Source organism: Streptopelia decaocto (assembly GCF_964273445.1).
Source record: "Streptopelia decaocto genome assembly, chromosome: 10".
Taxonomy (NCBI): Eukaryota; Metazoa; Chordata; class Aves; order Columbiformes; family Columbidae; genus Streptopelia; species Streptopelia decaocto.
Window position 1 is genome coordinate 12,197,746 of NC_138665.1, and position 22,441 is coordinate 12,220,186.

At 49.4% G+C, this 22,441-nt stretch overlaps 2 protein-coding genes across 6 annotated transcripts in view; both read right to left on the bottom strand.

The window, feature by feature from the left end:
* Positions 1 to 1,380: 1,380 nt before the first annotated feature.
* Positions 1,381 to 11,183, bottom strand: NKRF (NFKB repressing factor). Its single transcript, XM_082061956.1, has 3 exons — positions 10,689 to 11,183; positions 7,105 to 7,226; positions 1,381 to 4,393 (listed from the first exon to the last, which is right to left on the bottom strand). The coding sequence occupies exons 1-3, from the start codon at positions 10,874 to 10,876 to the stop codon at positions 2,406 to 2,408; spliced, it is 2,298 nt and encodes a 765-aa protein (XP_081918082.1). The 5' UTR covers positions 10,877 to 11,183; the 3' UTR covers positions 1,381 to 2,405.
* Positions 11,184 to 11,997: 814 nt separating this feature from the next.
* Positions 11,998 to 22,441, bottom strand: part of SEPTIN6 (septin 6) — a 30,079-nt gene continuing 19,635 nt past the window's right edge. The window contains exons 6-11 of one of the 5 annotated variants that reach the window (XM_082062295.1): positions 21,492 to 21,588; positions 21,056 to 21,224; positions 20,423 to 20,555; positions 19,572 to 19,762; positions 17,562 to 17,605; positions 11,998 to 13,912 (exon numbers count right to left, since the gene is read on the bottom strand). In XM_082062295.1, coding sequence (XP_081918421.1) covers positions 17,602 to 17,605; positions 19,572 to 19,762; positions 20,423 to 20,555; positions 21,056 to 21,224; positions 21,492 to 21,588 — 594 coding nt within the window. In that variant the 3' untranslated portion in view covers positions 11,998 to 13,912; positions 17,562 to 17,601. Of the gene's footprint in view, positions 13,913 to 13,951; positions 15,043 to 17,561; positions 17,606 to 19,571; positions 19,763 to 20,422; positions 20,556 to 21,055; positions 21,225 to 21,491; positions 21,589 to 22,441 lie in introns of those variants that run through there. The other 4 variants (XM_082062294.1, XM_082062293.1, XM_082062291.1 and 1 more) reach the window with 4 other exon arrangements.

The following is a 22,441-nucleotide window of genomic DNA, read 5'->3' on the forward strand; positions in this document are numbered from 1 at the left end:
TGTTTGTTTCCTAAGCTTCCTCCCCTACCCACAAGACTTTGCCAAGTCAGAGCAGGTCAAGCAACAGGGACCTTAGTTGTACCTGCCAAGTTAGAGACTGGGAAAAAAAACAAAACACCACAGCCAAACAAACCCAAAACAAAATGCACAAACTCCCACCTAAACCCAACCCTACCACCAGAAGTATCTTAACCACTGTTGCAAGCAGAACCCTTTCCGAGTGGTTCAAGTCAAATGTTGGAGAAGCCCTTGTATTGGTCCCTCTATTTTTGTATTTGTCTTGCTAGTCACTTACTTAAAAACCAGAAAAGCAGCAGGATGGAACGCACTCTAAGGGGAGGCGGGGGCAGAGGCAAGAGCAGCACAGAGCTGGGGAACAAAAACCAAACAACCCTCCAACAAACAAAACCAACAACAATAACAAAACAAAACAAAAAAAAAACCCCACAAAACAACACACCAAACACCCTCAGGTTTACCCCCTTGGGTAAGGCTGAGCGCCACAGCTGCTCCCGGGATGGGAAAAGCAGTGCCTTGCACTGCCTCACCCTGGACAGCTATGCACACTGAGGCACCTTCACGTTTAACCAGTGTCACGTTGTGGCCACCCTCCTGCCTCCAAAAGAGCCATTTTTCAACCCAAACACTGCAGCTGTGCTCTAGCTGCCCTCCTCAGCATCCCCAAGCCTCGAAGACCTGCTGCTGATCCAATATAAGGAGGGGGAGCTGCACTTCTTGCAGGGATCTCTGCCTAGTAAGTACCAGGCTCCTTCCACTCCTACATCACCATCTGCTAGAGCCCAGCGTTCAGGAGAGGGAATAGTGTGCACAAAAAAACTCCAAACAAAACCAGCATACTTCCAGACTTACCTGCCAGGTTATTTTTCTACAAAGACAGCAGCAAGGTGGTGTTATTTCAGAAGCTGTTTTCAGAGCAGCAGCTGTGCTGCAGCCATCCTGGCAGAGAGGAGGAACACTCACTTTCCTGAGCAAATCTTACCTGCCGGGGCAGCCTCTTCCTTTCCACGCTGTGGGGATGAAAATGCCTCTAACTGCGCATCACCAGGATGTTCTGCATCAGCAGCAGAGGTCAGTCACTCCTCAGCACTGAGAGCAAAACGAAAGAACAGGAGGTGGGAAAAAAACTAGAGGATGATGTAAACATATGGAGAGGCAGATACAGGCAGCAGAAAAACACAAGTGATGGCTGAGACACGAGGCAACCAGAGAACAGACAAAAGAAACTTCATTAGGAGCGGCTTTGCACTGAAGAATCCTCAGCAGGGCCTGCTGGTGACAGAACAAACCCAACAGCCCTCGGCACGACTCTTGGCTGTTCCGAGGTCAGTTCCTCACCTGTTTCCAAGCACGACGCCAGCGTTCCCCAGGCTCACCGGCTCCGTGTCGGCGGGACAGCACAGGCAGAGCTCCACATCTGCTCCCCCGGCCAGGAGAGAAACGCCAAGAGACGCCAGACTCGGCAGAGAACACCAGTTTACTTGTGACTCGCCCTCCACATACACAAGCACAGGTACAGTAACGAGCAGCGCAATAGGTAGGCACAGACTTGATTTTGCTTGGGATTAAAGAGCTTATGTTCAAAGTAAAAAAAATAAGTTATGTAACAGTCCCCACAAGCTCCACGAGCATCTTTGAGCGTGGGCTCTGCGTTTACCTCCAGTTTTGCTATTTCACACCTCGCCATGGTATTTGCAAATGTCAAGCAGTGCTCCAAGGTAAAAATGCTCTGTAATTATCTCCGATACACTGACGATGAACGTGCGTTATTTGCAGTGTGGGAGACGCAAGGTAGAAATCTATGAATAAAACCGTAGTGTTAAACTTGGTTAAGGACATCTCTACACACATACACAGCAGAGACAAGAGCGCTACATGGACTTCTCAATAATAAATGCAGTTTTCACACTTTTTTACATCAAGTGTGACAAATCCTGTTTTTTTCCAGAAATAAAACTTTATTTTTCTTGTCATTAATACCAACTTTACATACAGGTTTATTTCCCAGACTGCATTTCCTGTACTTTTCTTTTTGAAAAAGGCATTTTTTTCTTCCTTGGTCAAGAAGAACAAGGGAACTAATATTTTAAATGATGTCAAATTCCTTCTTGTTGGACATGCGCTTTCTTTTTTCTATTACAAAACTATTAAAATGTGAAGGAACAAATAATATCAAAGACACATACAGTAACAGCACTACTGCTCTTGGGCTGTGCTAATATACTTGAAGAGAACCTGGTCAGTTCTAAATGTCTAACATTTTAGAAATTATATTAACGAAGTAGAAGACTTTAACGTTAATATAACCCACACCAAGAAAAATGCAGCATCTCTCTTTAATAGAATACCTAGGAAGCTCAGTCTCTGGTAAAATGGGACCCGTTCCCTCAGTTTGCTTGAGGCATAATGAGCTCGTAGTGCCCAACCTGGCCTTCTTGCTTCAGCTGGTCCAACAGATCCTCCTTGCGCCGCTTCCTGCTGACCACCAAGTACCTGTTGTGGCCCTGCCCATGAGATTTACTTTTAAGCCCGTATTTTTGGGCGATCTGATGTATCTGCTTCCGCTCGTCCATGTTCAGTTCCGTAGAGAAAGTCAAGTCAATGTGACTGTCCGAGCGTGCATAGTTTCGAATGATCTCTTCAATATCTCTTTTAGCAATTTTATTCACTCTCTCTACATCAAGCCCAAGTCCTTCCCTTTTAAACTGCTCCTTCACTGAAATAGGCTCCCTAATCCCTTCACCATCCTTCCCCAGGCCACCGCCTGTCCAGCCCATCTTTCTTAAAATTTGGTTCCCAATGTTGTCTTCTTTGATCTTCTGTTTGAAAGCCTCTTCTGCCGATCGACCCCGAATCTCATTTCTGGAGATGACGTCTTCGACGGTGCCTTTCTTCAGGTTATTAACAACAGTTGGCTGGGTCTTTTTGAGGATTTTCACGGCTTCCTCTGCTGCCTCATGCTTGACAGATTTCTTCACTCCAACTGCTTCCGCGATAAATTCATCTTCAAGCAGCACCTTGCATTTCCATCGCATGCCCGTCATCCTTTCAAAGACGTACTCCACCGTCATCTTGTTGAACTGGGCGGTGTCGTTCAGCGTACACACCGGGTTACTGGAGTTCTCATAGACCACGAGGTCCTTCAGGTCCTTCTTCCTTCCGGAGCCCCGCGACGAGCAGCCCACCTTCTGCACCTGGGTCACTTTGATGGTTGCTATATTCGACTGCATCTTCTGCAGAATCTTCAACGCCTCCTCAGCCGCTGCGTGCTTGCTGGTCTTTTTAGTGCCAAATCCCTCAGCCAGACAGTGATCCTGCAGATACACTTGACAACGCCATGAGCGGTTGGGCATTAATTCATATTTATATTCAACAGACATTTTGTTGTACGAGGCAGAATTGTTAAGGATTCCTATTGCGTCGCTGGCATTCTCTGTGAGGATGAAACTAGTCCAGTGTTTGTTGCTATTAGCAGGACCTTTTGTGGATTCAGTACCAGGCTGCATCGGGACGCAGTCCCTGTTGGCAACCACGAACTCCTCGTGCGGTTTGAGAGCAGGAGGGAAATCTGGGCGAGTCACGCCGGCCTCGCACACCACCAGGTCTTCGTGATAGGTGTGCTTGAACTTCCGCTGAACCACGCGAACCTCCACGGGCTTCCTCAGCAGCTTGACCGCCAGCTCCGCGGCCCGGTCCCGGGACCCGTTTTTGCTGCCAGCGTAACCGGTGGTCAGGTAGACGTTCTGACATCGCACTTCACAAGCGAAGCCGTCCGTTAGGAGCTTCTTGCTCTTGGGGAGGTCAGCAGGGGCGATTTCTTTCAGAGGAACATAAATATATTCAGGATTTGTCTTGCATGCCTGAATTGAACGTGTCAAAAGATACGTATAGTTAATTTTATCAGTCCCGGTGTTTGCATCTGGGTTAGCAAGATTTTTCCAGACAGCTGCTGACAGTTTCTCAATAAAACTCTGCTTCAGCGTTATAGCTGACGGAGGGAAAGTCTCTGATGCAGACTGCACAGTTGAAGGAGAAACAGAAACCGGCAACGTGCTGCTTGTGGTAGAGTCCACACTATTCACAGCCTTCTTGGCTGCTGCTGCCTGGCCTGCAAAGCCAAACCCAGCTGAGCTGGAGAGCCGGGGATCCGCCTCACACGCACTCGCAGAGGAATTGGTACAATTTTCAGCTGGCTGTGCTGTGCTGTTTGTATTTGCCTCCTGGTTCACCTCCTGCGTTTGGTTATCCAAAGAATCTTCCTTCTTGCCATCCTTCTCAGCACTGGTTACAAAGTGTATGGGTTCAAAACGTGGTCGTACCCGGAACCTGGGGACCATCTTTTTGGGCGGCTCAGGAATCTCTTCTGGCTCCGGACCTATGGGGTGGAAGAAAATGAAAAAACTATTACCAATGTGCACTATGGGAGGCAGATAATGTTATCACAGAGCGGTCACCAGAGGAAGCCTGCAGGCTCTGAACACAGGATTCCCCTCAGCCACAAACCAAAAGGTTTCCTCTGAAGACATTCGCTATCGATCAAACAAGCCCACTCATTCTTGCGCAGGTCACTACAGTGGTATTTCCAGCTCCACAACTACCAAACAAAAATCTCTCCATATTTAGGTACATGGATTTTAGGTCCAAATCACTTGCTCTGCCCCTCAACATTGCCCACTGAACCCATCCAGTCATTTCTGTAGTTGTTTCATTCAAAACTACTAAAAGAAGTAAAAACCTTGGCCAACAAGAGAGAACACCAGAGCGGGAGCAGAGCCTGAGCTCTGGCTTCGCTGCAGGGCTGTGGGATGATCCCAGATAAACTACTTTATCTTCAGGTTTTCTCATTTGATGGAGGAACACAGTGATACTGAACCCTCCTTTCCAAAACACACGGTGCTGCTAAGACAGTGCTAACAGACGCCTATTTCTGTAACTAACTACCCCTGGCTAAAGGACACCAAACACGGAGCAATCTGAGCCTCAGGTGACACTGAAGCGGCAGGGGGTCTGTTACACGGGACTGCTGGGCCTCTTGTTTCTTAACCAGAAAAATGCAAACGAGGCAGAATGTCCTGATACGCACAGCGACTGCAGAAAACGGGAGTCAAAGATGTTACATCTAAAAGACAGTTACACCAGACTTCTCCTGTGAAAGACTTACCCCCGCACACTGAGTGGTACATGTGTGTAATTCCATCAGAGGAGCAAAAGGCCATCTCAGCACCTTGGAATGAGCTGCCTAATCCAATGACAAAGTGTGCAACACTAATATAGGTCTGGCAATATGTATGTCTAGACATCAGGCTACCATAGCGTATTTATCATAAACTAGCTCATTGCAGATGAAAAAATACACTTGCCATACAGCATGAACAGGCCTTCATATTTAAATCAGGTGACGAAGCTCTTACACCTGCGTTAAATCCTCTGGTCGTCAGTTGTGATGAATTATGGCAAGGTTTACATTTCCCGTTCTGTTTGGTACTTTGACAATTGTGCTGCAGCAGCACCTAAAGGCCCTCACCAGGAGATGCTGTCTGTGTAACACGCAGTAGAGAACCCTTCCCCTCAGAGCCGCTGCCTGAGCGACAGACAAAACATGGGAGAAAAACAGTATTTTTCTCAGTTTTGCAGCCAGCCCACGGAAGCACAGAAAGATTGCGGGGTGTCACCGTAAGGGAAGAACCTTTGGCAGAGCTAGGGATTGCGTGCAGGCCTGGAGGAGGCTGATGCTGCCTGACCATTTGTGCCTTACGCAGCCAAACTACTGCCCGACGCTGCCTCGCACAGCAGAGGCTGCCGCTCACCCCACAGCCCGCGCCCAGGGCCAGGACAGAGAGAGCAGGGAGAGCACAGGGCCATGGAGAGAGCAGGGAGAGCACAGGGAGAGCACAGGGCCATGGAGAGAGAGCAGGGAGAGCACAGGGCCATGGAGAGAGCAGGGAGAGCACAGGGCCATGGAGAGAGAGCAGGGAGAGCACAGGGAGAGCACAGGGCCATGAGAGAGCAGGGAGAGCACAGGGCCATGGAGAGAGAGCAGGGAGAGCACGGGGCTATGGACAGAGAGCAGGGAGAGCACAGGGCCATGGAGAGAGAGCAGGGAGAGCACAGGGCCATGGAGAGAGCAGGGAGAGCACAGGGCCATGGAGAGAGAGCAGGGAGAGCACAGGGCCATGGAGAGAGAGCAGGGAGAGCCCAGGGCCATGGAGAGAGCAGGGAGAGCCCAGGGCCATGGAGAGAGAGCAGGGAGAGCCCAGGGCCATGGAGAGAGCAGGGAGAGCACAGGGCCATGGAGAGAGCAGGGAGAGCACAGGGCCATGAGAGAGCAGGGAGAGCACGGGGCTATGGAGAGAGAGCAGGGAGAGCACGGGGCTATGGACAGGAGCTGGCGATGGAGCAGTGACCGGCCAGCTCTCTCTGCACGCTGCATTTCCTCTACTGGAAAAGCTGCAGCTGGAACATCGATCCCTAACACCAAGAAACTGGGCTGACATATGCAGGACTCTTCCAGGCCCAGTAGGAAGAAAATAAAGAAAATACAGACCAACCAAACAACCAAAAAAACCCACAAACACCTCTCGTCCCGCCAACAAAGACCAAAACAAACCACAAAAAACAAACCCCAGAGAAACGCACAAAAACCCACCACCACCAAAACACACCAGCCAACGTTCCAGGCAGGCCGTAACTCAATAAGTTGAACTCCACATCTCCGTGCACATGTACAATCTGTTCTCAGGTCGGAACATCACCCCTCACTGGAGTGAAGAAAGGCAGACAGATATTTAATTACATAGATTCAATTCCCTACCATTAGCACTAGGGAAAATCAATTACCTGGTAATTTAAATTAAAAATTGTATTTTCTTAAGCAAAAAGAGATGTCTGCATGAATTATGTACACCCATAACAGGGTGGAGGAAAGAAAACTGCTGCAGTCTCACAGAGTACACAGCGGCGGCTTCTCCAGTTTGCCGTGCCGGCTCTCGGGGGCAGCCCCATGGCCACTGCTCTGCCCACGCTGCCACCAGCGCCCCAGCAGCAACAGGGAAGCACATCTCCTTCAGCACAGGCACAGATACTCACTGTCAGATGGAGAGCGGTATCTCTTCAGCTTCCTGCTAGGGACCAACTCGAACGTCCTCATTTCCCCAATATCGATGCCTTCAGCCATCTCAAGAACCTTCTCCATGACCTGCGAGCCGTATCTGTGTGGATCCAACAGAAACCGCTTTAGAACTGGTCGCACAGGGGCACCACACACACAAACACACACGCTTTTATTATGCGAAACGAGAACTAAAGCTGCCTGAGACAGCACCTGGTGCAAGGGAGACGCTCCCCCCGATTTTGCTGGAGTATTAACACAGGACCTGGGCACCGCAGCCAGTTCAGTGCTGGCAGCCGGGCTGCACACCAGCCAACAAGCTGCCTGGCTCTGAGTGAACCCATTTATGAATAAGAAGCAGTGCAGCCAAACTGATGGTGTTTTAAATTTAAATACATTATCTGTCAAACCATAACATGCGACAAAGCGCACAGGGGTGCGGAGAAGCAGGAGGCAACACGGGCATCGCAGCTTCAGCAAACTCAGCACAGGAGCAACCGACGGGCGCTGGAGTCTCGTCTGGGTCAGTAGCTGCAGACCGCACGTCACCAATACTGAAATCGGGGGTGGCAGATGACAAAGGCGCTGCTCAGCCTTTATTGACCACTCTTTCAAAAGCCATACTGATTTATAGCTTGGTAGCTGTAACTGAAACGTTTTAAATCCCCGAGCCGCAGCTGAGGTGAGGTGGCTGCACCCATCTGTGCACCCCTGCCCCGACCGCAGCCCTGCAGCTCTGCACGGGCAGGACGGCCCTGGACAACCCACCTCTCCTGGCCTTACACCCCCCACTACCCAAGGTTCCCGTCACTCCGGGGACTCAACACATGTTTTCAAGCCGTTTGCACAGCTGAAGCTGAACAACAGAAAAATCCCAAACCTTTCTAACCAAAGAGAACCTATGAACTTGGTCTGAAACCAGCCTCTGACAGCTTCACACTGGGGTTCAAGAAGGAGAAAAAGCAATCTCGCACCTGTTCCGTGGTGTGCTCGCCTTCAAAAGCCAAAAAGCATCAGGTCACTGTCCGTGGACAGGACTCCACAACTGTCCCAACAGCAAGTACTGCAATAGCTTGCAACAGCGTTCAGCCTACCAAGGGCTCTGGAAACCTATTCACTCTCCACTGGAGAAATACCCTTCCTGCTCCTGATGCAGAGGGCCCGGCAGAAATCAAATCCATCTAAACTCCTGGGTGAGAGCCCTGCGCACACACTGCTGGGTGCTGCTTCACTGGCCGGCACCTCTGCCCAGCAGCGGCGGCGGCACCCAGCGTGGGGAGGAGACAGCGGGAGGGAGCAACGGGAGCCAGACAGCGGCGACACCCTCATCCTCCCGATACCCTCGTCCTGCCGACACCCTCGTCCTGCCGACACCCTCCTCCTCCCGACACCCTCCTCCTGCCGACACCCTCGTCCTCCCGACACCCTCGTCCTCCCGCCGCCAGAAGGACGAGGGGTGGGAATCTCTTCTCCTCCCTCTGGCTCGCAGGGAGCAGAGGCCGCTGCCTGTGAGCTGTGACGGGGACGTGAAGGACGACGTCCTCTGCCAGCAGGCTGCAAGAACAGCGATAGATTTGACATGAGTGTGCCACTTGTCTTCACAAAGGATGGACATGTTTGGGGCTCAGATTTCTGCCCAGTCCTGACGTGTTTGTCAAACCTGGCCTTAGAAATCTCAAGTTGTGGAGACTGCACATGGAAGCAGAGGAATTCCACACCTCCTACACCTAACTAGAGTCTCCCTGGTGTGACTTAAATATGTTACTTCTTATCCTGAACCCAGTAGCTCTGGAGCATAATGCTTTCCTCCTCCCTGACCCCCCAATTTTGCAGCCACCTTTAGCATATCTGAGAACACATGCATCTTCTCTCATCAACCCCTAAACTAAATGAATCCTGTCACTTAACTCCTTCCTCACAAACCACGTTTTCTAAGCCTTCTGGACTTTCTCCAGATCATCCCCCAGCAGAACACACCAACAAAGGCTCTGATCTGTATGGACACACAGGCTGTCTTCAGCTAGCAAGTGATCAATGTTAACAAACAAACAAACAAGAGAAAACAACAAGAATACCTCAGTCTTTTAAGTTATTCACTTGATACAGCAGCAACAGCTCTTCCCAAGCAGCAAAAGGCAGTTTCAGAGAAAGCTGCGCGTCCCTTCCCTTCCCCAGACAACTCTAAGTAAAGCTGCCGATGGCTCTTGAACCGCGCGCTGTGCTCACACCCCTGCACAGCACCAGCTCTGGGGAAACGTCCCCACTGATCGTGGCTCTGCTCTGCATCAGCACTAAATCTGCTGCTCGTGTTTGCCTGGAGCGGTGCAGGTAGAGACGTTCATCAGGGAAAGTATGAGCACTTACAGACTTAAATTGCGTTATTTTTTAGGATTTGAGATCTTGCCACATAGTTCTTCACTTCTGTTATCAGCACCTTATAACCGTGGTACTGCATCGATTCCCAAAAGCACTATCACAAAGGCCGCCCTCCATTAATACAGCACATAAATACATTCAGATGAGCTAATGGACCAAAGTGACTATCTCTTAAGATACACCCAATTTCAACATACTACTAAAGCTTGGGAATTTGAAGCTGTTTTAAAACCATGTTCAATTTTAGTGCTTGCAGAGCAAAATAGTTTAGTACTTGGACCATAAAGAAATAAGAAAACATGCAGATCTACATTTAAAGACACTGACTTGGCTCTGTACAAATGACACAAAATATTCCCCAGCAAGGCTTTGGGATAGTGACATTAACAGAAATCAAACTATCAATATGCCCTTCGGTGTTTACAAGCTCCTCTGTCACCGCACAGTTTGCTGATGTTGGACATTAAGCAGTTGCTTCTGTCTTTAAAGCCTTATGTCCAGTTAAAAATAATCACATGAAAAGTGTCGGATCTCCGCAACCTTGCTAGTCACAGTATGCTGGTTCCTGCACGGCACCTGTGATCCCGATGGAGGGAAATCTCTTCCACTCACCGGGTCTGTTTGTATCAGAAACACTGAGCCTTGCGGGGTCGCGCAGGCTGCTCTGCCCTCAAGGGACACTGCAATTCCAGCGCGCAGTGCCACATGCTTTCTGAGATCTCAGCACTGGGACATCAAGAACTACTTTCAGAACACATACATACTTTTCAGCAGCTCGCTCCCCTCCACGCACAAATCAGAGCAAAGAAAACCGTTTTTCCTTCACTGTTAACATGCAGAAAACTGCCCGGGAACCGAAGTTCTCCTGCACCGGTCTCTTCCAGCCCAGCTCTTCGGGGGCTCCTTTTACAAGCGGCTGGGCCGGGCGGCAGCGGGACGCGGCGGGAGCCGCAGGAGGAGCGGCCGGGGAGCCCGATGCACCCCGGCTCCTTCCAGCGCACCGGGCCGGGCCGCGGGGCCTCGGGGGACCCTCCGGGGCAGCGGGGCCCGGGCTCACCGCGGGCCCCGCACGGGCAGGCTCACCGCGGGCCCCGCACGGGCAGGGCTCACCGCGGGCCCCGCACGGGCAGGGCTCACCGCGGGCCCCGCACGGGCAGGGCTCCCCGCGGGCCGGGCCGGGCCTCACCTGCAGCCCATGAAGACGTGGTTGGTCCAGAGCACGGACAGCGCGAGCAGCCGGTCGATGGCGGCGCCGGGGTAGCCGTGGAGGTGGCGGAGGATGAAGCGGCGGCGCAGCTCCCACTGCCGCTCGGTCTCGTTGTACTGCCGCCACTGCTCCAGCGCCGGCTCGGGCGCCGGCTCCGGGGCAGCCATGGCGGGCAGCGGCCGGGCGGGCGCTCCCGCGGCGCCCAGGGGGCCGAGCCGCCGGCGGAGGCCGAGCCGCCGGGAAACAGACACGCAGCGCGCCGGAAGCGGCCCGGGCGTGCCGAGGGGAGCAGGCCCCACGTGCGGGCCAGGCCCCGCTCGCCGCGGGCGGTGGGGATCGCGGGCCCGGCCTCAGCGCCCCGCCCGTCCGTCCGTCCGTCCGTCCGTCCGTCCCGCCGCCCCCGGCCCGGCACGAGCCCCTCACCGCGCGGAGCGGCCCGGCCGGCGCCGCGTCACGTGGCCGCGCGTCACGAGCGCGCGAGACCCCGCGAGAAACCGTCCCCACTGCCGCGGCTCCCCCGCGCCCCCTGGCGGCGGCGCCGCAGCGCGGCGGAACGCGCCGGGGCCTCGGGGGCAGCCCCGGGGTGCGGCGAGCGGCCCGCCGGCTCCCCCCGCCCTGACCCGCACCACTCGCTCTGGGTGCCGCCCTCCCCTTTCCCCGCGGTCTCTCTCGGGGCGCTGTCCGCAAGCAGAACGCTCGGTGCGGAGCCGCCGTTACCAGGGCGGGCGGCGCTGCCGGCAGCCGGGAGGGGGCGCGGGCCCGCGGGGATGGCGAGGAACCGCCGGCAGAGCCGCCCGAGCCCCGCGTTTGTGTTGGCGGACACAGCGGCCCGGGCTGAGCGGGCAGAGCCCGCGGCGAGCAGCAGCAAACAGCACAGCACAGCCGGCAGCTTTCGAGGGTTTTATTTAAAATGTACAGTAAAGTTAGAAAGGTATCAGGCTAAACAGTGCCGGTTCTTCAGTGCCTGTCGTGTAGATACACATAACCCGGCGCGGTTCTCCCGCACTTCATTTGTGAAGAGGAGGGCAAAGAAGATGCAGCGGGGACAGCGTGGGGACAGCGGAGCGAGGGCGAGCGCGGCTGCAGCACACGGGAAGGACACGGCCCCCAACCTGGGGGGTGGATGCGTCGCTGTTGTCACAGCATCAGCTCTCCCTCCTGCCGCTGCTGCTTTGCAACGTTAAAGAGCAAGAGGGGGTTTAATGAGGACACAAGTACCGCTCGACCCACATCCGACAGCCCACGGAGCTTGTTTAATAAGGGGGTGAGACACAGGAGGACACCAATGAAAACACACAGTTCTTCTTACTTTATTTCTTTGTTAATTAAATATTTCATGGCTGCCAACAGAGCAAGTTGCACCATGTTTATATTTCCTTTGACTCTGAACGCGCAGTTTCCAAAACCAATCAAATAACGTATTGAAAATATTCATTTGGCTTCAAACCTCATGGAAGCCCATGGCATTTATATTATTAAAGACACAATTAGAAAAAACATATGCCCATAACAACATTTGAAAGTGTATTCGCTACATCGTTAGTCCGGACATCACATTTCTGTTGCTCTTCAAAATTCCAGGTAAACAATCACTTGTTACCCTGTCTTGTCACACAAATTACAAGACACTTCAACTTCAGATACCATGCAAGTCAGTAAAAGAGCTTCTCCCCAAGACACTAACACTGAAGGTTTGTTCCCCCCTCCCCAGACATAAGACCCTTAAACTCTTCTAGCAGTGGCAGTCTTCTCCCTCAGACCCAGTGCAGCTGGCGAAGACAGATTAAAAAAAGCTACAGAGAGAGAAAAGGGGAAAAAAAGAGAAAAAAACAGAAGATTAGCAAAAAAGAGAGAGACATTTGAAAAGCAGGAAGAAAAAGATGCAACACGAAAACAGCTGACAGAGGAGAGATGGAACCTCCTTGTGGTACCTGAAGCACTTCAAGGAAATCACAAAAGTGAAAACCTTTTTTCCTAAGAGTCTTTAACAAGACTTTACGTAACTTTCAATAGCATTCTAATAAGGCAAATGGTTGGGAAGAACAACCAGTGACCTGCAGCATGGTAAAAAGAAAAGCCACATTAAATGGTTATTTTAGCAGATAATCTAGAAATCATTGACTGACTGACTCTGGTTTTGGGAGCAGGCCAACATTCAACAGTAGAGGAATATTCAAATTATTTTAACTTGTTTAAAAGTTAAAAACAAAACCACAAAACAACCAAAGACTTTTATGGGTAATAGAACTATTTATGGCGAAACAGAATACCTGAGAAAATACACTGTGATCTAAGTTTTACCTGCCTCGAGTCTGGAAACGGAGGCCAGATTGTTGTTGGATGTGGGTGACTGCACAGGGCAAGCGCTGCCCAGAGCGGCTGACACCGTGTGCGCAGAAACCCTTTGTGAGGCTTCAGCACCGTCCCAGCCACCTCGCTAGTAAAATTCTCAGCGGCAGCTTGCACTAAAACCAACATCACCTATACGAGCTGGGTCTGAGGTGTCTTGCCTTCCAAAAACCCGGGATGTGAAGGCTTTTTGTTGGAACTATTTGGCAGCAGGGTCGGGACGTGTGGATTCACCCACGTGGCCCGCACACAGTGCAACTGGGGGACCAGGGCACAACACGCAAGGCTGACAGGGAAATGGGGATTACATGCTCATCTTTAGGCAGCGTGAAATAGCAAAAGAAAAAATAAAAGCAAATTAAAAAAAAAATATATATATATAGATGATGTAATGAAAACAACACTCGGTATAAAACGTTTTTTATATCTCAACTACGTGATAATTAAACTAAGGTGGTGGTGTCATTTTAACGTCACCAATAAATACATTTAAACTGCGTTGTTATTTTGCCAGCAAAAATAACTCACAGAACTTATTTCCACATCCCTTATTTATCTGGGTGAAGAGGGACCAGGAGAAAGGGGAATCCATGAATCTTGTAGGATTTAAAGTTGCAGCATCCAAATCCTTGTTAGGACTAATTTTACATTGTTTAATAAAAGCAATAACCACCAGTACATAGTAAAGACAGAATCACAATGAGGATATAGGAGAGAGCAAGGGTAACACCATGGAAAGGTCACAGCTGAAATGCTGTCACGTTTGATTAGACCCTCCGATTTAACAAGTAAATGAAGGTCCATTCCAGCCCATTGTATTCAGGGGTAATTACTCAGTACAGAGCCATGGGTTACTGTAAAAGAAGGGCAAAGAAAACAAAAAACAAAAGAAGTAAATGTTAACCAGCATTCACTGTCTGATGAAGTCTTTATTTAAAAACAAAACTCATCCAGAAATACACAAACACCTGCAGGCAAACCACAGTTACGCTTGGCCAGAGTGAACTCCTGGCCCCAGTGAGCAAAACACCCTCCTTTTTAGTGCAATTCCTGCAGTAAAACAAGGTTTTTGCTGGATAGAACATATGAAAAGCAACTTGCCAGCATCCGTACACCTGTAAACAGATGCCAAGTAAAAAAAAAATGTAAAGGTAATACTTTTTGCATTAAAACCAGAAATTGTTGGAATCACTGAGAAGAAAGTCGAAGAAATATCATCGTCTTTCTTCACAAACATATGTACAGCAAGGTGAGCAGCTTTCCCTGAGACCGGATCCGGGATGCGCATCCAGGTCAGCACACCGAGGGGGAGACAAGGCACGAGATCCTTCCTGACCCCTGCGGCATCCAGAGAACACTTGGTTGCAAACCCTGGATCCAAGTTTGAGAATCCCTCAAGCCTGGGGACTAAAGGTTTGGACTCAGGTCCACGCCTGTGAGGATGGCAAGTTTTGCAAAAAATCCTTTAAAATTATTAAGGGGGGTAATGAGGGGTTAGATACAGCAAACTAAAAAGGGGAGAGGGCAGCCAATCTCTTCAGACAGCACATCCCACTCCACGGCAGCATCAGGCTGCCTTCAGAGCGGTCCAGCGAAGGGCTGAACCCCCGGCACGGGGCAGCCGCGCTCTCCGACCACGCAGCCCGCGCACAAAACGGTGGGAGAGGCCAAAAGCCGAGCAACTGAGAAGCGGGACACTGACCCTACGAGCACTCGGCAGCCCGCGACTGCCCAAAACAGGAGAGGGATCGGCAATGAGCATCTCCTGCCAGTTCCACGGAAGCTTTTGCTGGATTATTCACAAGAAAAACCATAACCCAGAACAGCCAAGGGTGTGAACTCTTGCTTAAAACAAAACGGTGAATGCAGGAAGGGAGCAATGAGGAAAGGTGAGCAAACAGGCACAGTGGCATAGCTGCGTGTTAACCAAACGTGGGGGCATTTGCTTCTGGTGTGAAGGGAAAGGTTCTACAGGAAACCCGAACTGAAAATGAAAGAAAAAGGCAGATTAATGGTTTTATGGATTAATGACAAAAAACAAATAAAAATATAAATGTTTCCTAACACACACACACAATAAATGTTGCTACGTGTTAATAAGGTTTAATTTGATTACAAAACATGCTTTATGCAGACACACACATGCATACACGCACACACACTCAGCAGTGGGATGAACCAAATTTATTTTCTAAAACAATCCTTTCACAGTTTTGCAAGCTACTGGACTCATCAACTGTGACTTGTTTGTATCCTCGCAAAACAGTGCAGCCCTGCAATACTTTATGGATCAATATGGAGAGTATTTTTCTGAATTCTGGAAAAGTACCGTATATACATATTTAATTTAGCAAGGACAAATGCCCATTGAAAAAGGCACTGTCTGCATTTGTATAGCAGGAACAAAGAACATCATTTGATTCAAAGCCCAGCACACAACAGTGCACAGTTACAAGGACTGACAAAAGCAATCCAAAACCAACAAAAATCAGTAATGTTCACTCTAACTGCACTTTAGCTGTGCCTTCGTACGCAGCACCAGAATGAACACTGTTATTCTTCGAGCCTATTTTTCCACAGGCAGAGCATGGTAAGTAGAGAATTGTTCTTTCCATTGTTTTACGGTTACCGTTGGCAGCAGAGACATTAATTCAACCGGACTGCTCAAGATGACCACAAGCTCCGGTTCGAGTCAGTGCAAGACCCTTCTGAAGCTCTTCTGTTAAGTGGAACATCCCATTGAAATTAAATTCAAATGCCTCTCACTGACAGTGTTATGTTTACTTGCTTTTCCATTTCCCTTGGTGGAGCTAATATGGAAGGAATCCTGGAATCAGCTTTTCCCTATTTAAGGGCAGACCTTAAGTTAGTTTGGACTGTATCCTGGAGAGAATGTAAATCCTAGCTGTGTCTGCAGGGAAGGGTGGACTTGAGGCTGAGTTTTCAGGGTGTTTTATAGCTCAGTGCTGCTGTTCCAACAGGTCCCTTCTCCACGAGACCTGCGTACCTCAGCCTGGGGTGCTGTCACCCTTGCCTTGGATAATAAGTATTGCTGCTCTGTCAAGAAGCAAGACATTCCTGTGGGAGCTTTCTTCTTCCTCTCACCAGAGAATCAACAGCAGATTTAAAAGGCTCAATTAAACACACTCAACCTAGCTATAACTAGACCACTGTCATTAGCAGTTTAACTAATAACCCTAATGAGGACGCTGCTCTCCTGCCAGGCAGGTGCATTTCTTACACATCTTTGTTTAAATGAGCTTTCACTTTACAATAGGTGCTGGCGTTTCGTACTGCAGATATCTGCTTATGGCCAGGTTTGTTAACCCTTTCAGGCAACATTATCTGGTCCCTAAGCCTGCCCATGACTACACGGCCACCTTACATCCCTGCCCATGTGAAGGCAGAGACGCTCTGGACAGAGCCTGGAGCAGAGCTGACTCACGGCACAACACTGCTGACAGGGCTCTGCTCCACTGGGAACTCTCCACGCCTTGGCCAGACTCCTCAAACTCAGATGCTGGCCTTGTTCAGGGACAAAGTGCACTGGCAGGCGTTCCGGACACGTCTTGAATGCAGCCCTCGACGACCACCAGCCTCACCCTAGCTGTGGCACACTGGGCATGGCTCCTAGCAGTGTGGGTCGGCGTCTGTCTGCCACAACTGAACATCCAAATCATGGGCAACCCACTTGACATTAAAATGTCATAAAGTCTCCTGGTCTATTTTCAGAGCCTTCATTATCTGCTAAACGCTCAGCCTCTCATCTCTTGGGGTTTTGGACAACCAACTATCATCGGTCAGCAGGTGAATACTGGTTTGGTTACCCGGCAGTAGTTTCTTTAACGCCCCCTTGTATATACATACACACACACACTCATGCGCACACAGTTTGGTGATTCTCTGGTACTTTGGGACACAGGAAAGCTCTAGGTTTGGCAGATTTTACCATCTGTTAGTATGTGAAGCGGGGGATAGAAGCTAGTCTGGCATCTACCTTCACCTGCGCTGTAACCACAAGTTAACACTGCAACTTGGAGGGGTGGAAGAGAAGGAGGAGAAAGGGAAAAGACATTTTCGTGGCTAGCTGGGTTCTACCATCAGCACCACATCTCCATAGCAATTGTTGCCATAGTATCAACATGACCTACATGATTAAAGATTACAATTTTTTTCTAAAGGAAATGAAATAAAGAAAATGGAGCCAACAAAGTGCTGGGAAGGTTTAAAAGGAAGAGGACCTAATCCTTTTTTTCTAGATTTCGTGTCCTAATATTGATTCACTCTACATTTTACTTTGCAGAACCTTTAAATACAAACTTCATTACATCTTTTTTCTACAACTGCATATGTAGAGAGAGACTGGTTGGGCATGTATAGTAAGGGTGAAAGCAGCAGAAGACAGAGATAATACTTATAGGCTTCTGGACTTGCACGGGATCTGCTTTTTTAGGAACTGTAACTGATCCCACTGTGAGCTCTATATTAGTTAATGACGCTTACCAGGACAATGAGCCTCATGCACCATGCAGCCAAACAGCAGCTAACTGTAAAACAGCATACATGTAAGAGCTAATAATGGTGATGATAATGATGTAACAAAAACAAAACAAAACAAAAAAAAAATCAAAAAAAACCAAAACAAACCAAAAACAACCAAACAAAAAAAATCAAGTAATGATTAGTGCAAATTACAGAGCTTGGGTTTAAAAGAGTCATCTGTGAAAGAAAAAGGCTAGTGAACTGCCAGCCACTAGTAAACAAGACAGAATTAAGCTACAGCTTGTGAAATTCATGGATTGTTAGAGATATAGATATTTACGATTTAAATGAATTATGAACAACTGGAGAAGTGACCGAGTAAAGAAGACAGCACCATTTTAACACAGCTATTTTCCTGGAGGAGAGAGAGGCCCCTAATACCTTCCCAAGCCCTTCTCACGTGCTGACCTATCTCTTCTGTGGAGTTTTCTGTGCGTTTCTGTGTCCTTAACTGACACGGACGGTACTAATGTTTTTCCATATCTATGTGCTTGGTGTCATAGAGCTCTCCTGAGATCAAAACTGTTTCTAGAAACAAGAGCATGGCCTGGGCCACGGTGACTAATTCCTCAAACTACAGGGCATGTTGTCTCCCTTTTTTGCATTCCTGACCCTAACTGATCTCAGGGGTGAAGTCTGCAGTCCACAGAGTGCAGATGTCTGAGGGCTCTAAGCATGAAAGAACTCAGCTGTGTATTTCTCACACAGTCCAGGCTGGGGAGAGAAGTCTGTCCCCAGTCAGTCTCAGGCTCCTCAGTATGAGAAGACATTAAAACCCCCTGGAGGTAATTCAAAAGAGCAAATCAAAATACACAGTGGAAAAAGGAACGGACAAGTGAGAAAAGGGCAGGAGCGCTAATTGCTCATCGCAAAAGAATACTGACATTGAAGCAACTCCAGCTCAAAACTAAAAAGACTAAACCAGGATTCCGTTCTGGATATTAGGTTTTTCCTCTCCTGTCTCATTTGATTCCAACCTTAACAGTCAAGGGCTATTTTCTCTGACAAACAATCCCATCAGCTCTTTGGGCACGTGCCATATTGTTCATATTAATGGCACTTCTCCATGTACTTAAGACTGCATAGCGCAGGCAAGATTTACTCTGGACTTCCCCCAGGGATGTGCAGAGAGGGGATTGTAGCAGTGGTGCAGAAACCAGACCCTTGTTTATCTGTGCACTGCTCTTTGTACACAAGCTTAGGTGGCACAGCACTCCATTTTGGGAAACGTACCCCTACGAGAAGAAAAGGAGCTGCTGCTCGCTAGGTGAACCAGGACTGTTTGAGCTGTACGGCTGGTTGCTCCTGAGCAGCTGCAGAGCATTAGGAGCCTGGCACGGGCACTGCAGATCACTGCCCAGATCACAGGATGCTGATGAGGGACTGGATCCTGTCACAGGGAACTCCCACTAAAGCCATGCAGTATCTCTCCCTGTTTCTGTGGGCAGCAAAAAGCTGAGTTAGGGCTGGAGAAGAATACTAGCACTAACAAAGAGCTATGACCTGTCCTGTAATTTTCCAGCCATACATTTTGCAGATTCCAGAATTCAAGACTATTAGTCTCCCTGAATAACTTCCACATTTTAAGCTTTTATACAACCTAAACAACTAAGACCCTGAGAAAGGACACGCCCCTCTCTGGGGGTAGGGGGACATCCCTGCTACCCACATGTGAGCCTTGGCAGCCAATATTGTTCTACTTTATTACAAGCACTGACAGACCAAGGGAGGAGCAGGGAATCTCAGGGAATAACAAGAAGTTCATCCTCTCTTGTGCTGTCAGCAAGCAATGAAGGATGACAGCTAAAGGTAAAATGCTTCCGGCAACTGCTCAGCCTTACCAGGGATTAAATCTGGCTGCAAACCTTCTGCTGATTAAGGACTGGCTGGGTTGGGAAAGAGAGAACATCCAGAAAAATAGTAAAGGAGAACCATTACCAAAAGGCAAATACCACTGGGTTAGCAACTTACTTTTTTCTTTCCTTATCTCTTTTAAGAGTTTGCGATCCTCCAGCCTGCTGAGCCTGAGATTGGAGCAATTCAGCTGCTGTCTTCCTTTGTTTAAATGCATTTACTTCATCATCCAGAGACTTCTTCTTATCCTCTAGCTTCTTTTTTTCATCCTGATGTAACTTCTTCAGGCGATCAAACTTTTCATGCAGCTGGAGAGAAAGGAGAGAGGTGAGCCGGACCCAGCACTACCAGATATTCTGTTCACAGGAAAAGAGGAAGATGGAAGGATCCCATGAGACCCGAGCCTTCAAGTCTCCATTGGTCCCTACGTCATTTCTAGCCCCCTGAGCTGACACTGCGTAGACAAAGGGCAGGGAACAGTCTCCCTCCACAACAGCTTACAAACGCAGCAGTGTTCTAGTGATGCACCATTGCACAGATTAACAACAGAGGATTGGGAGAGTATAATCATAAAATAACGTTAATCCATCTCTAGGGGTCTCTGCCTTATTCCTCTTTAAAGGTCAGTAAATTAATGTTTTTTTCATAATGATAATAAGTTGTATGGGTGTATTTTTTATATAAAAAGATTGTACCAGGGCCTGAATTTTGCCACACTGCAATTCTCCATCAGAATCAACACTACGGCAGTTCCAGGGTGCAGTGAGTTGTACACGACAAGCACCATGATCTAGTTTTGTCCTACAGGATGCACACTCTCACATCCCCATGACCCCAAGTTAAACTTTCAACTTGTCAATAAGAAAGTCCTAAACCACACTCTGCAGAAAGTGCTTTGGCAGCAGCTACCTGCTGGGGAGCAGATCTATCACTCACAACCATGAAGAGACAAGTACTGCATCCTTCACCTCTTTTTCAGCCTCCTTCAGCTCCGCTTCTTTTTCCTTGACCCTCTGGACAAACATTTGTCTCATTGCCTCTTCCTTTTTCTGCAGTTCTCCCAGAAACTCATTTCTTTTGGCTTCATAAGTTTCTTGCAAGCTGAAAATACAGGAAAGTCCAGTGATACGGCTTGAGACAAACCCTGCTTCCTCTGAGCCTCTGAAATCAGGCCCTCACCAAGAATATTGCTTGCCCACAGCACATTTGCTACTCACCCACCCATATGTGCCCAAGGTCTTCTTTATCCAACTGCTTCTGGGGTATGCAAGCTATTGTACTTTTCTGTACGCTGAATGTTGGGCAATTCAGAGACCAGCTAGCAACAAACACTAGTTCAGAGGGACACTGCTGTATCTCTACAGCACAGACCTTTCTACTCCTATACTTGCATTTTCACAGTCAATCCTGCACACACACTCTGCGTTTTCACCTTCTCTCACTCAGCCAGCACCTTTGCTGAAGTCTGGATTTATCTGACCTGGCAGGTTTTCTCGCTGCATTGGTTCCTGACGTGCTCTCTCAAGGGCACACACATACACACACACAGCACATCTAACAAAGCCTCTCTCGAGCTGTCCTGTCTCCTCCAAGGATCCTACCTGAAGGGTTTGCTGTCTGGATCAGTGTCCTTGAAACCCATCTCTTCCAGCTTACATCGCCGGTACAGCTCATAGTGGCGTGTGTGGGTCTGTTCACGAAGGTCTTCCATGTTCACACGAATCAGCATCTCCCGCAGCTTCACAAAGTCGCAGTGAGCTTCATTCTCCACTTTAAGATGACATGATAAGGAGTAAGATGGGGGCAGAAGCAGAGGTTTCTTCCCACATCCTCCACCTGTCTACTCCTGCAAGAGGTTTAACAGCCCTTCCAAGCAGAGAAAACTGTTGCTATAGGCCTTACACAAGGATTTAACAAAGGATAATTCCCACTGAGATATTAAAATTCCAGCAGGCACTTGCTCCTCTTATGAGAGCCCACTGCCTCCTGACAGAAGTGTCACCATTCATGCCATGAAAATCCCAGGGCTCAACTCACCCTGCACTGTGCCCCAGGGGTACTGACGAGCTTTCAGCATTTTGTTTCCTATTTTCAGCTCCTCCGTGCTCCCGATCACTGCAAATGGCAAGTGGGCCTGGAACACATTTAACGATACTCAGGTTAGTCCCTCTCAACTCTGTCTGATTTGCCAGCACATAGGGATTAGCACAGCCACTGAGCAAGACAGTCATGATGCACACGCTAATCGCGGGGAATCTAGTCACTGGCCACTAGCCCAAGACAAGGGGGGAGAAGGGAGGGTCCTTTTTGGAAACCTTGTTAGTGCTACCACTCTATATCCTCTACCTGGCTGATCCTCCCAGCCACAGGGTCCCAGGTGAGATGAGCCAGTGCAAGACTGGCACCAGAACGACAGCTCAAACAAGGTGCTGCGCGGCTCTGACTGCGGTGCTGTCCCAGGGATTGCCGTGGCTGAGGAGAGCATCTGCACAAGCACAGAAGCAACAGAAGAGGTCTTGGAGCCTTCTCGATTTGATCCCCCCAACCACTCCCTCAGCTCACACTGGAGCACGAGACAAGTCGCTCTACCGGATCATGAGATCGAAGTCCCTCCTTCACCCCAGAGTAACAGCGTTTTCCTCCCTGCTTGCTTCGGCCCTGGTAAAGAAGGGCTGAAATCGCCAGCGTGCCCTGAGCTCTGCCCCAGGCTGACCCTGCATTCCCTGCGGCTGTGCCCAGCCTGCCCCACACTAACACCCCACATGCTTCCTGCACTGCACTGGGGGTCATCCTCAGCACCCTTTCTCCCAATTCTCGCAGCACTCCTTTATCAAAACTGCTCCTAAGAAACCCAAAGGAGTGTCAATGGCTTTATAAAAATCCTCATGGTGTTGATACTACATGCAACTACTGCTCAATGGCTGACAAGGGAGGCCAAATCCAGGGATCACACCCATGAGGAGCTGTCCTGGGGACAGCAGAACAGG